At 40.9% G+C, this 15,976-nt stretch overlaps 1 protein-coding gene across 7 annotated transcripts in view; it reads right to left on the bottom strand.

Annotated features, from left to right (window-relative positions):
• AKAP10 (A-kinase anchoring protein 10) overlaps positions 1 to 15,976 on the bottom strand; it is a 76,944-nt gene that overhangs the window by 52,409 nt on the left and 8,559 nt on the right. For 5 of the 7 annotated variants that reach the window (XR_009552988.1, XM_007526171.3, XM_060203166.1 and 2 more), the window contains 2 exons: positions 15,606 to 15,785; positions 14,355 to 14,903 (listed from right to left, as the gene is read on the bottom strand). The exons of 1 other annotated variant lie outside the window; for it this stretch is intronic. Coding sequence is in view for 5 of the 6 variants with exons in the window: in XM_007526171.3 (XP_007526233.2) it covers positions 14,355 to 14,903; positions 15,606 to 15,785 (729 nt within the window). In the remaining variant the exon portion in view is untranslated. Of the gene's footprint in view, positions 1 to 14,354; positions 14,904 to 15,605; positions 15,786 to 15,976 lie in introns of those variants that run through there. One more of the 7 variants, XM_060203169.1, reaches the window with a different exon arrangement.

Here is a 15,976-nt window from a genome sequence, read left to right as displayed (position 1 = left end):
AGACCTTCCACCGTCTGCAATACACAATGACCCTGGGTCCATGCTCCCCGAGGGATAGAGAATGGGAAAGCTATCAGGGGAGGGGTGGGATATGGAGATTGGGTGGTAGGAATTGTGTGGAGTTGTACCCCTCCTACCCTATGGTTTTGTTAATTTATCCTTTCTTAAATAAAAAATAAATTAAAAAAAAAGGAAAGCTCTGGAGCAGATGGCTTCATTAATGAACTTATAAAACATTTGAAGAAAAATTAGCGCCAAAACCGCCTCAAACTCTTCTCACAAATGAAGAGGAAGGTATACTCCCCAGCCTCATGTAATTTAGCTGTTTTCTTTATTTTATTTTTTTTGCCTCCAGGATTATTGCTGGAGCTCAGTGCCTACACTATGAATCCACTGCTCCTAGAGACCTTCCCCCCACCCCCATTTTATTGTATAGGACAGAGAGAAAATGAAAGGAGAGGGAGACAGACTGTGAGTAAACATATCTGCAAACCTGTTTCACACCTTGTGAAGTGACACCACGACACCAACCCCCCATCCCCCACCACCCCCACAGATGGGGAATCAGGGGCTCGAACTGGGATCCTTACATGGGTCCTTGAGCTTTGTACTATATGCCCTTAATCCGGTAAGCCACACTGCCCAGCTCCCACTGCTGTTTTCTTTTTTACTACAACACTACTTCTGATTTATGGTGGTCCTGAAGATTGAACATGGGATCTTGGAAATTCATGTATGAAGTTTTTTGCCTAACTATTATGCCATCTCCCTGGGCCCCAAACTCTATTTTATTACTTTTTTTTCTCAATTTATAAACTAGTATTTCCTAAATGCCAAAGCATTAATGAAATCTACAAAGCTATATTCCTAGTGGACCCAATTCAAATTTTTAATAGAATACTACCAAGTTGAATTCAACAGCACATTTTTTACAAAACCATACAAAAGGGGCCAGATGGTGGCATGCTTTGTTGAGTACACATGCTATCAAGCACAAGGACTTGGGCTTAAGACCCAGCTTTCCACCTGCAGGAGGGAAACCTCATGAGCAGTGAAATAGGTTTGCAAGTATCTCTCTTCCTCTAATTCCTCCTCCCCTTTCAGTTTCTTTCTGTCCTATCTAAAAAAGTAAAGTAAAACAAAATAAGGAAAAACAGTTGCTGGGAATAGTGGGATTCACCATGCAGGCACCAAGCCCCAGCGATAACCCTGGTGGCAATAAAATAAAATTAAAAAATCATACATATGACCAAGTTTGATTCAGACCTGTTATGCAAAGATAGCTCAACATACAAATATTAATGTGACACACTAAAAACCACATCTTCGTCTCAATAGATATATTAAAAAAAAAAGCACCTGATAAAATTTCATGGTCAATGACTCAATACCTGAGGAATATCTAAGTATCATAAAGGCAGATGGAAAACCAACAGATAACATATTCAACAAAAAAAAACTAATTTTCTTCCTGGATGCCCACTTTTGCTAATTTTTATGTAAGATTTTTAATGTACTGTAGTAGCATGAACTGAGTGTGTGTGTGGAATCACTGAACTATCTTCCTAGTTCAACCTGTATTTTGTATTTTTGAGAGAGGCACCAAAGCACTGTTCCTTCATCCTGGAGCTTCCTTTGTGTTTTTCTTGGTGTTTTCTTGTGGTACCACGGATCAAACCCAGGGTAAGGCAGGCACTGCACCATCTGTTTGGTCCCTCTTGTCACTCTCACTTAATACTAGAAATCCTAGTTATGGTAATTAAGCAAGAAAATAAAAAGGTTTCCAGGCAGAGGACCTAGTGGGGACCGTATTGTTATGTGGAAAACCGAGAAATGTTATCCACGTACAAACTATTGTATTTACCATTGACTATAAAACATTAATACCCCAAAAAGAAATAAAAGAGATCCAAACTTAAAAGGAAGAATTAAATCATATTCACAGATGACATGATCTCACAATATAGAAAAACCTAGATGCCACCCCCCCAAAAAAAAAAAAAAAACTGTAACAACTAGGTGAATTCAATAACATTAAGTCTAAGATACAAAAATCAGTTTCATGGAGCAGTACTCTGGTCTCTGATAAAATAAAAGATTCTACTTATTTCATGATTATTTCAAAAGGCCAGAGATCCATTCTGGCAAATGTAGTGCTAGGATTAAATTTGGGGCACTAAGGATGCAACTTCTGTGCTTACTACTTGCTGAATTACTTTCCTGGTCACAAAAAATTTTTAAAAGATAAAAAATTTTAAAAAAGGATAATCCTCAATAAGGAAGACTAAAGGACCTGAATAGGTAAAACAAACTTAAAAGAACAAATCTGGAAGCATTTACACTTTCTAATTTCAAAATATATTACCAACTGGGAGGTTCTGGGTTCAGTTCAAGATACTGCATATAGTCAAAAACAAATAAAGTCATTGTAATTAGAAAGTGTAATATTGAGAGTCGAGTGGTAGTGCAGCAGGTTAAGCAAAAGTGGCACAAAGCACAAGGACAGAGGTAAGGATTCTGGTTCGAGCCCCTGGCTCCCCACCTGCAGAGTGTCGCTTCGCAAGCAGTGAAGCAGGTCTGCAGGTGTCTTTCTTTCTTTCCCCTCTGTCTGACCCTCCTCTCTCCATTTCTCTCTGTCCTATCCAACAATGACATCAATAACTACAACAATAAAACAATAAGGGCAACAAAAAGGAATAAATAAAAAAGCAAAGAACTAGTATTATAAATAATGGGTGGGGCTGGGAAGATAGCAAAATGCTTATGGAAAAACTTTTGCATAGCCTCAAGCCTGAGGCTCTCAGTACCATCATAAGCCAGAATTGAGCAGGGCTCTGGTAAACAAACAAAACAAAGTGACTATGTTGTTGGTTATTACGCCAGGTCTATTTACATAATCATTGTTCTGTCTGAGACCCGCCCTGCCTGCAGGGCATTGGTTTAATCCCCACTGGTTAGATGGAATTTGTGCTCTTTTCCTTCTCTCCACCCACTCTCCTACTCAGTTCCTTTTTCCAGCTTGCCACTTCCGCCTGGGGAGACATAAAGGCAGATGAATAAAGGCAGAATTGCATTGTGTTCCTGCTCAGCCACAAGAGCTCCTGGTTCCTCTCCCACACTGCTTACATCGCTGAGTAAGCAGCAGCCTAGGTTGGCTCTGGTCGAGTTCTCTCCAACCCGGAGAGCACATGCCTGGGAATAAACACCCTCAGGCTAGCCCGGCACTATGTAGAGTAAAAGAAGCCATATTCTAAGGGCATAAACTGCTCATATGGCACACCAGAAGGGAAATTATAAAATGTGAGAACAGATTAGTGGTTGTCAGCCAGAAAAGGAACAAGTTAGCGGTGATTAACTGTAGGTTTATCAAAAGAGGAAGGTTTAACATGAACTGGGGGGGGAGGGGTAACCAACTCATCTTCACTACTAAGATCTTAAAAGAACTATGATGTTTATGGGGGAAAGGGGTGGCAGCACAGAACTCTGATGGTGGTGAGTGGTGAGGAACTATACATACCCCTAGTACCTTTAAATCTTGCATATCACTATTAAAGTGCTAATAAAAATAGAAAAAACAAGTGAGAGATTTAATTAAATGATAGACCTTCTTTATCCTGATTACAACAGCAGATACTAAGTTAAAAGGAAAAAACTAGGATTCTATGAGTGACTTCACTGTTATTACTATTTTTTACTGAAATAAATGACCATCCAAAGACATGGATAGATACAGAGAAACTGAGATGGAAGGTGGAGTTACAGAGTGAGAGACACCTGCAGTACTGCTTCACCACTGGTGAAGCTTCCTCCCTGCAAGTGAGGATGGAGGCTTGAAGTCTAGGTCCCTGAGCATGGTAGCATGTACCCTCAACCAGCTGTGCCACCAACCAGCCCAATAATGTACATTCCAACTAGAGAAAAAGACGTTCCATTCTGGAAACAAACTATGTTCAGACATTCTTCCCTATACTAAATATACCCGAGTCTTTAAAAAAAATATATATATATATATGTGTGTGTGTGTGTGTGTGTGTGTGTGTATTCCCTTTTGTTGTCTTTTTGTTGTCATTGCTGGATAGGACAGAGAAAAATGGAGAGAGGAAGGGAAGACAGAGAGGGGAGAGAAAAACAGACACCTGCAGACCTGCTTCACTGCTTGCCAAGTGACTCCCCTGCAGATGGGGAGCCGGGGGCTCGAACTGGGATCCTTACACAGGTCCTTGTGCTTTGTGCCATGTGCGCTTAACCTGCTGCGCTACCGCCCGACTCCCCCAAAAGTCTTTTAAAAAGTATATCATATTTTGTGGTAAACAAAATATGATATACAGAAGTACAAGTTTCTCCCTTATCTAAAACCTTTGAGGTTAATATTAATACTTTAGAACTCAAAAATTTGTGATTCTATTTTTACAGAGATAATGTACTGTGTTTGTACATAAACATTAATACTCCAGCTGTATTATAGGACAATAGGTCATAACCATACACACTTGTGCAGTAATAAGTTCATACCAGTAATGATAAAGTTTTGCTCATTAAAAAAATAACTTGTGAGGAGCCAGGTGAAGGTGCACCCAGTTAAGCACATACAGTACTAAGCCCGAGGATCTGGATTTGAGCCCCCACTTCCCACCTGCAGGGGGGACGTTTCACAAGTGGTAAAGCAGGTCATCAGGAGTCTTTCTCTTTCCCTCTTTACCTCCCCCTTCCCCTCTCAGTTTCTTTCTGTCCTATTGAATTAAAATGATTAAAAAAAAAAAAAGGAAAAAAAATGGTCACCAAGAGCAGTAAATTTGTAGTACAGGTACCAAGTCCCAGAAACTAGAGGCAAAACACACACACACACACAGATAGTAAAAATGTGTATTTCTAAAGCATAGATAAGGAATTGCAGACATGTGGGAATGAGTGTAAATCATGATGAGCAATAGTGTTAAGACTTGGGGGTAGAGAGAGAGCTCACCAGGTAGGGCCCACACCTTGTCATGTTTGAGTTTCTGGAACCACAGGAGAGGTAGCAGTGTTGTAGTGTCTTTCCCTCTCTGAATAAAAAAGTAGCCTTATGTGGTTAAATGTTAGCACTTGTCTGAGGTCATAGCTACAAAGAAACAAGTATAAGACATAGGTGGAAAGTGCTGTGAAGATGACATTCACTTGAGAAAACCCCACACACTTCCAAAGATTTGAAACTAGTACTTTCTTTTTTTTTTTAAACATATTTTATTTATTTATTTTATAAGAGAGAAACTGAGAGGGAAGGGGTAGACAGGGAGAGAAAAAGACACCTGCAGCATTACTTCCCTGCTTGTGAAGCTTCCTCCCTGCAGATGGGGACAGGGTCTTGAACCCAGGTCCTCAATATGGGAACATGCACTTTTCCAAGTATATCCCATCTTGCCCCTCGAAACAAGCTTCCACAGCAAAGGACAAATGGTCAGCATCCAGGAGGCAAGAACATACAGACCCCCCCCCCCCACCAAGGGGGCTCGGGGACCCTTCTTTCAACAAATCTCAACCGGTTTAACTTGAGGAATGTAAGAGGCAAATTGTAGTACTCAAATCCTGATAACCCACATGTACAAATTTACAGTTTCTGGGCTGACTTTAAAATTCAGATAGAGACAGACCATAGCAGCAAACTTCCTCCAGTGCTGTAGCATTCCCACTTAGTGCCAGGGCTCAAGCCTGTACAATGCACATGAAAACACAATCACCTGGGGTATTGTCGTATGCTTTACATTGGTTTGTTCTAGCCCTCCCCCGCCAAGAGAATTGGATCAGTCCAGTTAATTTTGCGGGCCCACTTGGCCCCACCCGAAGGAACCCCAAGAGAGGGTTCCTGAGTTCGAGAGTGCCAGAGTTTCAGAGGGTTCCCCAGTACAAGAGTTCCAGAGTTCCTGAGTTTGAGAGTAAGGGAGAGGGTTCCTGAGTTCGAGAGTAAAAGAAAGAGTGCTTGCGCCACCGCAAAGAGACAGCGGAGTTCTGTTTGGTGATTAGTTTGTCTTAGTTTATGAATCGTTGTTCCTGAATAAAGAAATACAGCTTCCCTGCCCAGCCGTTGTCTCCGCGTCTCTGTTACCCGCCTGTGAAGCTAGCCCACCCAGCCAGAGCCCGCCAAATTTTAACAACAGGGTTGGGGTCGGATGGTGATGCACCAGGTTAAGCACACATAGTACAAAGTGCAAGGACCTGAACAAGGATCCCGGTTCGAACCCCGACTCCCCACCTGCCAGCAAGTTGCTTCACAAGTGATGAAGCAGGTCTGCCAGTGTCTATCTTTCTCTACCCCTCTCCTTCCAATTTCTCTCTGTCCTATTCAATAAAAATGAGAAATGGTCACTAGGTGCAGTGGATTTGCAGTGCTGGCATCAAGCCCTAGTGATTAACACTGGAGGCAAAAAAAAAAAAAAAAAAGGCACCAACCTGATGAACTCTCTCTGCCCCACCCTTATGATTTTATACCTACAACTTTGCAATAATAAGAGGCAAGAAATTGAAAGCTATGAACCAGGTGGGAGTCACTGCAGTAACCATCTCGACAGCTTCAACAATCATGCCAAGAACATGGCTATGGGGCAACATATTGAAATCTAGTCTCCCCAGTACTGGGTAGACTTCAGAAGGGACACTCTAGCCCAGATGGCAGCTCATTCAGTTGAGGACTGAAAGACATTTATCAAGAGTGCCACGCAGGGGAGACAGCACAATGATTCTGTAAAACACTCATGCCTGAGGCTGTGGTCTGTCTTTCTCTCTGTATCATGGGGGGAAAAAAAAAGAGAGACCTGGTAATTCCCAGTCCACATCAGATTGCTAGTACCTGGTTAAGCACTCACATTAAACAAACAAACAAAACAAACACCTGGGAGTCAGATGGTAGCGCAGGTTAAGCGCATGTGGCGCAAAGTGCAAGGACTAGCATATGGATCCCAGTTCGAGCCACCTGCAGGGGAGTTGCGTCACAGATGGTAAAGCAGATCTGCAGGTGTCTATCTTTCTCTCCCCCTCTATCTTCCCCATCTCTCTCCATTTCTCTCTGTCCTATCCAACAACAATGACATCAAAGACAACAACAACTACAACAATAATAAAAGCAACAAGGGCAACAAAAGGGGAAATATAAGCCAATGAAAATAAACAAACCTTTAAAAACTAAACAAAAAAAAAACACCTTTACACTCAACAAACACCCTGCAAGTCTCCGAAAGCATACCCAACAAGAAGGAAAGACTACTGCCTATCCAGCGCTGCTGCCAGGCCTAGTGGTCAAACTCTCTTCCCCATCAACTCCAAAGGCTGAACACTATAATTACATGGCCTGAGGCCTCACCCTCCTTTCATGCCTGATTCCCTGCTCCCAACAAACTAGTGGCTACTGAGCATTTACAACCTCAAACTCCTGGTCAATACCCAGGCTGACAATGATCTTGGTGCTCTAGTTTCTGCAAGGCACTCGTTTATTTCCCATGCAAGTTCAAGCACAGACCCCTAGGCTAGGTTCTCACATGAGCATCAAACATAATGAAAAACACATAACCAAAAAAGAAAACTACAGACCATATCTCTGATGAACATAGATGCTAAAGTATTGAACAAAAATTCTAGCCAACTGGATACAGCAGTATATTAAAAAGATTGTTCATCATGACCAAGAGGGGTTTATCCTAGGGATGCAAGGTTGGTTTGGTTTAATATACGTAAGTCAATCAATGCGATCCATTACATCAATAAAAGCAAGACCAAAAACTACACGGTCATATCAGTAGATGCAGAGAAAGCCTTTGACAAAATACAAATCCCTTTATGATCAAAACACTACAAAAAATAGGAATAGATGAAAAATTCCTCAAGATAGTGTACTCCATATATACCAAATCTACAACCAACATCATAGTCAATGGTGAAAAACTGGAAGCATTTCCCCTCAGATCAGGTACTAAATAGGGCTGCCTATTATTACTATTACTATTCAACATAGTGTTGGAAGTTCTTGCCATAGCAATCAGGCAGGAGCAAGGAATTAAAGGGATACTGATTAGAAGAGAAGAAGTCACACTCTTCCTATTTGCAGATGACATGATAGTATACATAGAAAAACCTACAGAATCCAGCAAGAAGCTATTGGAAATCATCAGGCAATACAGTAAGGTGTCAGGCTACAAAATTAACATTCAAAACTCAGTGGCATTCCTCTATGCAAACACTAAGTTAGAAGAAGAGGAAATCCAGAAATCAATTCCTTTTACTATAGCAACAAAAACAATAAAATATCTAGGGATACGGGGCTGGGAAGTAGCACAGCAGGTTAAAAGCACATGGCGCAAAGGGCAAGGGCCAGTTTAAGGATCCCAGTTCCAGCCCCCAGCTCCTCACCTGCAGGGGGTCGCTTCCAAAGAAGTGAAACAGGTCTATAGGTGTCGATCTTTCTCTCCTCCTCTGTATTCCCCTCCTCCCTCGACCCATCTCTCTGTCCTATCCAGCAACAATAATAACGACAACAAGCGCAATAACAACTACAACAAGGGCAACAAAATGGGAAAAATGGCCTCCAGGAGCAGTGGATTCATAGTGCAGGCACTGAGTCCCAGCGATAACCCTGGAGGCAAAAAAAAAAAAAAAAAATCTAGGAATAAACCTAGCCAAAGAGGTGAAAGATTTGTATACTGAAAATTATGAGTCACTACTCAAGGAAATAGAAAAAGACACAAAGAATTGGAAAGATATTCCATGTTCATGGTTGGAAGAATTAACATCATCAAAATGAATATACTACCCAGAGCCATATATAAATTTAATGCTATCCCCATCAAGATCCCAAACACATTTTTTAGGAAAATAGAATAAATGCTACAAATGTTCATCTGGAACCAGAAAAGACCGAGAATTGCCAAAACAATCTTGAGAAGAAAGAACAGAACTGAAGGCATCACACTCCCAGATCTCAAATTGTATTAAAGGGCGGCTGTAATCAAAACTACTTGGTATTGGAACATGAAGACACACTGACCAGTGGAATAGAATTGAGAGCCCAGAAGTAAGCCCCCACACATAGGGACATCTAATCTTTGACAAAGGTGCCCATACTATTAAATGGGGAAAGCAGAGTCTCTTCAACAAATGGTGTTGGAAAATAGATTGAAACATGCAGAAGGATGAAACTGAACCACTATATTTCACCAAATACAAAAGTAAATTCCAAGTGGATCAACGACTTGGATGTTAGACCAGAAACTATCAATACTTAGAGGAAAATATTGGCAGAATTCTTTTCCTCATAAATTTTAAAGACATCTTCAATGAAACAAATCCAATTACAAAGAAGACTAAAGCAAGTATAAACCTATGGGACTACATCAAATATAAAAGCTTCTGCACAGCAAAAGAAACCAATAACCAAACAAAGAGACCCCCCACAGAATGGGAGAAGATCTTTACATGCCATACATCAGAAAAGAGTTTAGTAACCAAAATATACAAATAGCTTGCCAAAATCAACAACAAGAAAACAAATAACCCCATCCAAAAATGGGGAGAGGACATGGACAGAATATTCACCACAGAAGAGATCCAAAAGGCCAAGAAACACATGAAAAAGTGCTCCAATTCTTTGATTGTCAGAGAAATGCAAAGAAAGACAACAATGAGATACCACTTCACTCCTGTGAGAATGTCATACTTCAGAAAAGGTAGCAGCAACAAATGCTGGAGAGGTTGTGGGGCCAAAGGAGCCCTTCTGCACTGCAGGTGGGAATATGAATTGGTCCAACCCCTGTGGAGAGCAGTCTGGAGAACTCTCAGAAGGCTAGAAATGGACCTACCCTATGAGCCTGCAATTCTGCACAGCAAAAGAAACCACTACCCAAACAAAGATACCCCTCACAGAATGGGAGAAGGTCTTTACATGCCATACATCAGACAAGAGTTTAATAACCAGGGAGTCGGGAGGTAGCACAGCGGGTTAAGCGCACATGGCGCAAAGCGCAAGGACCAGCATAAGAATTCCAGTTCACGCCCCCGGCTCCCCACCTGCAGTGGAGTCTCTTCACAGGCGGTGAAGCAGGTCTGCAGATGTCTATCTTTCTCTCCCCCTGTCTTCCCCTTCTCTCTCCATTTCTCTCTGTCCTATCCAACAATGACAACAGTAGTAACTACAACAATAAAACAACAAGGGCAACAAAAGAGAATAAATAAATATTAAAAAAAAGAATTTAATAACCAAAATATATAAAGAGCTTGCCAAACTCAACAACAAATGACCCCATCCAAAAATGGGGAGAGGACATGGACAGAATATTCACAACAGAAAAAGATCCAAAAGGCCTAGAAACAAATGAAAAATGTTCCACGTCTTTGATTGTCAGAGAAATGCAAATAAAGACAACAATCAGATACTATTTCACTACTGTGATAATGTCATACATCAGAAAAGGTAGCAGCAACAAGAAAATAAATGACCCCATCCAAAAATAGGGAAAGGATATGAACAGAAAATTCCCCATACAAGAGATCCAAAAGACCAACATGAAAAAAATGCTCCAAGTCACTGATTGTCAGAGAAATGCAAAGAAAGACAACAATGAGATACCACTTCACTCCACTCATATGATAATGTCATACATCAGAAAAGGTATCAGCAACAAATGCTAGAGAGGCTATGGGGACAAAGGAACCCTTCTGCACTGCAGGTGGGAATATAAGTTGGTCCAAGGCCTGTGGAGAGCAGTCTGGAAAACTCTCAGAAGGCTAGAAGTGGACCTACCCTATGACCCTGCAATTCCTTTCCTGGGGGTATATCCTAAGGAACCAAACTCACCCATCCAAAAAGATTTGTGTATAGGATGTTCATAGCAGCACAATTTGTAATAGCCAAAACCTGGAAGCAACCCAGGTGTCCAACAACAGATGAGTGGCTGAGCAAGTTGTGATCTATATACACAATGGAATACTACTCAGCTATTAAAAAATGGTGATTTTTGGGGGCTGGAAGATAGCGCACATGGCATGAAGGGCAAGGACTGGTGAAAGGAGTAAGGATCCTGGGTGGAACTCCTGACTCCCCACCTGCAGGGGAGTTGCTTCACAGGTGATGAAGCAGGTTTGCAGGTGTCTATCTGTCTCTCCCCCTCTCTGTCTTTCCTTCCTCTTTCCATTTATCTATCCTATGCAGCAACATCAAGGCAACAAGGGCAACAAAATGGGAAAAATGGCCTCCAGGAGTGGTGGATTTGGAGCCTCAGCAATAACCCTGAAGGCAAAAAAAAAAAAGTGATTTCACCTTTTCCAGTCCATCTTGGATGGAGCTTTAGGGAATCATGTTAAGTGAAACAAGTCAAAAACAAAGGATGATTATGAGATGATCTCAATCATAGGCAGAAGTTGAGAAACAAGATCAGAAGAGAAAACACTAAGCAGAACTTGGACTGGAGCTGGTGTATTGCACCAAAGTAAAAACCTCTGGGGTGGGGGGAAAGGGTTCAGGCCAGATAGTTATGTGGACAACTGGAAAATGTTACACATGTACAATCTATTGTATTTTACTGTTGACTGTAAACCACTAATTCCCCAATAAAGAAATTAAAACTAACAAACAACATTTTGCCTCATAGAAGTACTGGGGGGGGCAGTAGCGCATTGGGTTAAGTGCAGGTGGCACAAAGCGCAAGGACTGGCGTAAGGATTCTGGTTCAGCCCCCAGCTCCCCACCTATAGGGTGGTCGCTTCATAAGCAGTGAAGCAGGTCTGCAGGTGTAGATCTTTCTCTCCCTCTCTCTATCTTCCCCTCTTCTCTGTCCTATCTAACAACAACAATAACTACAACAATAAAAAAAAAAACAAGGGCAGAAAAAAGGAGTAATTTTTTAAAAATCTAAAAAAAAAAAAAAAAAAAAAAAAGTGCCAGGAGGAGGAGAGAGGTAGCTTTAAAAAAAATTTTTTTTTCTTTATTGGGGAATTAATGTTTTGCATTCGACAGTAAATACAATAGTTTGTACATGCATACATTTCTCAGTTTTCCATATAATATAACCCCCACTAGGTCCCCTGTCATCCTTCTTGGACCTGTATTCTCCCCCCCCAAAGCCCTTTATTTATTTTTTAAAAAATGTTTTAGTTATTTTTGAGAAAGATGCAGAGATAGAGAAACATCAGAGCACTGCTCAGCTCTGGCTTATGTTGGTGCGGGGCACTGAACCTGGAACTTCGGAATCTCAGGCTTGAGAGTCTCTTTGCATACATAACCTGGGACTTTGGAGCCTCAGGCTTGAGAGTCTCTTTGCATGACCATTATGCTATCTACCCCCACAAAATTCTTATCTGAAGATAAAATAGCTAAAATTTTCCAGAATTTTCAGGAAAGGAACAGTAAAGTCCAGGAGCATGAAGAGTTCCTAATAAAATAAATCCAAAGAGATGCACACCAATATACATAATCATTACAATGGTAATGACAGACAGAATCTTAAAGCAACAAGAAAAAAGGAAAGAGTCACTTATAAGGGAAACCCCACAAGACTATCATCTGATTTATCAGAAGACATTGTAAAGATGAGAAATGACTGGTAGATCTGAATGGAAAAGACCTCTATTCAAGAACTAGGTTATCACTCAGATCTGAAGGTATGGCAATGAGCTTTTCAGACTAGCAAAAGTTAAGGAATTCATTACCACTAAACCAAACAATAATTCTATAATATACATTAAATATGTCACTCACAGGGGTGTACAAAAACACAAAGTATGGGAGTAAGCAAAGCCAAATAAAAACAAACCTTCAGACTACAGAGTGAGGCTGTGAAAGAAGATGAGGATGCAGGTTGCAAGGGTGAACGGGATCCAAAAGACTGGGGAAGAGATAATGGTATTTTGACAGTACTTCTCACATGGTAATGTATTTTAAAGAGATTTGAAATTGTACTTCTGAAACATACAGTTTTGGAAAAGTAGATTACTTTAAAAACAGACTCAAGGTAAAAAATAAATACAGATTCTTCAAAGAATTCTCAAAGATGCCAATCTAAAAACATGTTCATAACCAAAACCCACTAAAATCTTAACCTACCAAAAATGTGAATCTAGAGAACATATATTACTATGTATAAGGACCCAGGTTCAAGCCACTGCTCCCACCTGGGACACTTCATGTGCAGTGAAGCATATCTGCAGGTGTCTGTCTGTCTCCCTCCCTCTCTCTCTCTCTCTCTCTCTATATATATATATATATATTTTCCCCTTTTGTTGCCCTTGTTGTTTTTCATTGTTGTTGTTATTGATATTATCGTTGTTGGATAGGACAGAGAGCAATGGAGAGAGGAGGGGGAAAACAGAGGGGGAGAGAAAGACAGACACCTGCAGACCTGCTTCACCGCCTGTGAAGAGACTCCCTTACAGGAGGGGAGCCGGGGGCTCGAACCAGGATCTTTACCCCGGTCCTTGCACTTTGCGCCACGTGCGCTTAACCTGCTGCGCTTGCGCTACCGCCCAACTCCCTTGTCTCTTTCTTTTTAAATTATGTTTTTATTTATATATTATTGGATAGACACTGAAATTGGAGGAGGAGGTAGAAAGGGAAACAAACAGAGACACCAGCAGCCCTGCTTCACCACTTGTGAAGTTTCCCCCCTGTAGATGGGGACCCAGGACTTGAACCTGGGTCCTTGCACACTGTAATGTGAGCACTTAACTAAGTGTACATACTGTAATGTGTACATCTCTCTATTTCTCTTTAATATTTATTTATTTGATAGAGACAGCCAAAAATCAAGAGGGAAGGGGGTGGCAGAGAGGGAGAGAGACAGAGACACCTCCAGCACTGCTTCACCACTTGCAAAGCTTTTCCCCGGCAGGTTGGGACCAGGGACTCAAAACCAGGTCCTTGTGCACCATTACATGTGCACTCAACCAGGTGGGCCATCTCTCTCCCTGTCTCACCCTCTCCCCACAATTTCTGTCACTTTCTTTTTTTTTTTTTTTTGTCTCCAGGGTTCTCACTGGAGCTCAGTGTCAGCAATATAAATCTACTGCTTCTGATAGCCATTTTTTTTTTTTCCATTTTACTGGATATGACAGAAATTGAGGCGGGGGAAGAAAAAAAAAAGGAATAGCTGCTTCATTGTTTGTGAAGTGTCCCCTCTGCAGGTGGGGAGCAGGGGCTCAAACCTGGATCATTGTGATTTGTACTGTGTGCAGCACCGCCCGGTATCCCCCAATTTCTCTCTGTCCTATTATATACAATAGAAAAAAGGGGGGGGGGAAGTAGTGCTAGCACCTAACCTCAGCAATAATCCTGGCAAAAATAAAACTGGCAATAAAACAAACAACAAGACCAGGATAAAGAGAGAAGAAAATCACATACTTACTTTTCATTAATTTTCCTGATAATTCTTTTAGTGGAGAAGCAGGACTAGCAACTATAAGTCTGGAGGAGGAATCTTGGGTTTCCATTGGAACTTGATGAGTTACTGTTCTGGTCATTTTAAGATGGAGAGAATGGACATTGTCACATTCCTGGGAAAGCAGCAAGTGATTCTGCATATTGCTAGTTCTACCACTCAGGTCAATTCCTTCTGATTGAGTCATCAGGAATTTGGCTGAGCTAGAATCCTCCAACCTCTTGTCAAGTGACTCAGTTACAAAAGATGCTGTAGCTTCAAGTTTTCTAGATGGAGAGACAGGCTCAGCTAAGGAGCTCTGCTTCACTGTGTTCAAACTGTGTGCTCTTATTCGAGACCAAGTTGTTGAGTGAAAACTTTCAGCCTCTAACCAAAACTTAACCAAATGTTCCATTCTTCGAAGCTCCATGAATTGAATGAAATAAGGGAGGACAATAGTATCGTGTAAGACTTGTTCAAGGGTCTTTGATAGACTTGATTTGGTCTCTTGAGTCTGGTAGTCCAGACAAGATCTGCCTAGAAGCAAAAGAATTAGCAGTTCAGTAACAAATCAATTAAGATTGGCAGATTAATCATTTACCTTTAGCATAAATTGGCACCAAATTTATTGATTCTTTACTGTCTAGCAATTTAAATGAGTAAAGCACTATTGTGGTTTTTGGTTTCCAATCAAGCAAAAACTGTACAAAATGTCAATTTTTGAAAAGTTCTGTTACTCAATTAACTTTCCTGTATTTTTAAATTTTTTTTTATTATTTATTTTCCCTTTTGTTGCCCTTGTTGTTTTATTGTTGTTGTTGACATAGTCATTGTTGGATAGGAGAGAAATGGAGAGAGGAGGGGAAGACAGAGAGGGAAAGAAAGAGAAACACCTGTAGACTTGCTTCACTGCCTGTGAAGCGACCCCCCCTGTAGGTGGGGAGCCAGGGTGCAAACCGGGAACCTTAAGCCGGTCCTTGTGGTCCTTGTGCTTTGTACCACCTGCTGCGCTACAGCCCAACCCCCTTCCTGTATTTTTTTTATAATCGATGCTTCACATTTCATATTTATAGAAATACAATACAGTGCTATCCATTATATGTATAGCTCTTTTAATTTAAATGTATTTTTCAACCCCTTTTAACTATATATATAACTCATGATCTTCCAGCAGAAATTTATCATATCATACTTAAATGTTTTCTCCTAACAGAAGATAACAAACAATAAGACACTTACCCAGGTCACCAAAGTGAGCAGCCTCCATGTGGCTTGGCTGCTTCTTAAGTGTTGCTGTCCTGCTACTTGAAAAGGAGTCCATATTGGCAGAAATGGCATTGATTGCAACATGACTTGGTCCAGCAGCCTCCAGCAAAGCATGATTTTTAGTGCATTTTTGTGGGGAATGTGCTGATAAAGCTATCATTTAAAAAAAGTTAAAATTTTAAACAGACAGTTTAAACAATGTCATTAGATACTATCTCATGAAAGTTATCTTTAAGGTAACTTTAAAAATCAAATTTTAGAGACTTGGAGGGTAGCACAGTAGATGAAGCATTAGACCCCAAGTATGAGGTCCCCAGTTTGATCCTCAGCATCACATGTATCAT

Source organism: Erinaceus europaeus, chromosome 12, assembly GCF_950295315.1.
Source record: "Erinaceus europaeus chromosome 12, mEriEur2.1, whole genome shotgun sequence".
NCBI lineage: Eukaryota > Metazoa > Chordata > Mammalia > Eulipotyphla > Erinaceidae > Erinaceus > Erinaceus europaeus.
Note: the sequence above shows the minus strand (reverse complement) of the source record. Positions and strands in the feature narration are given on the sequence as shown.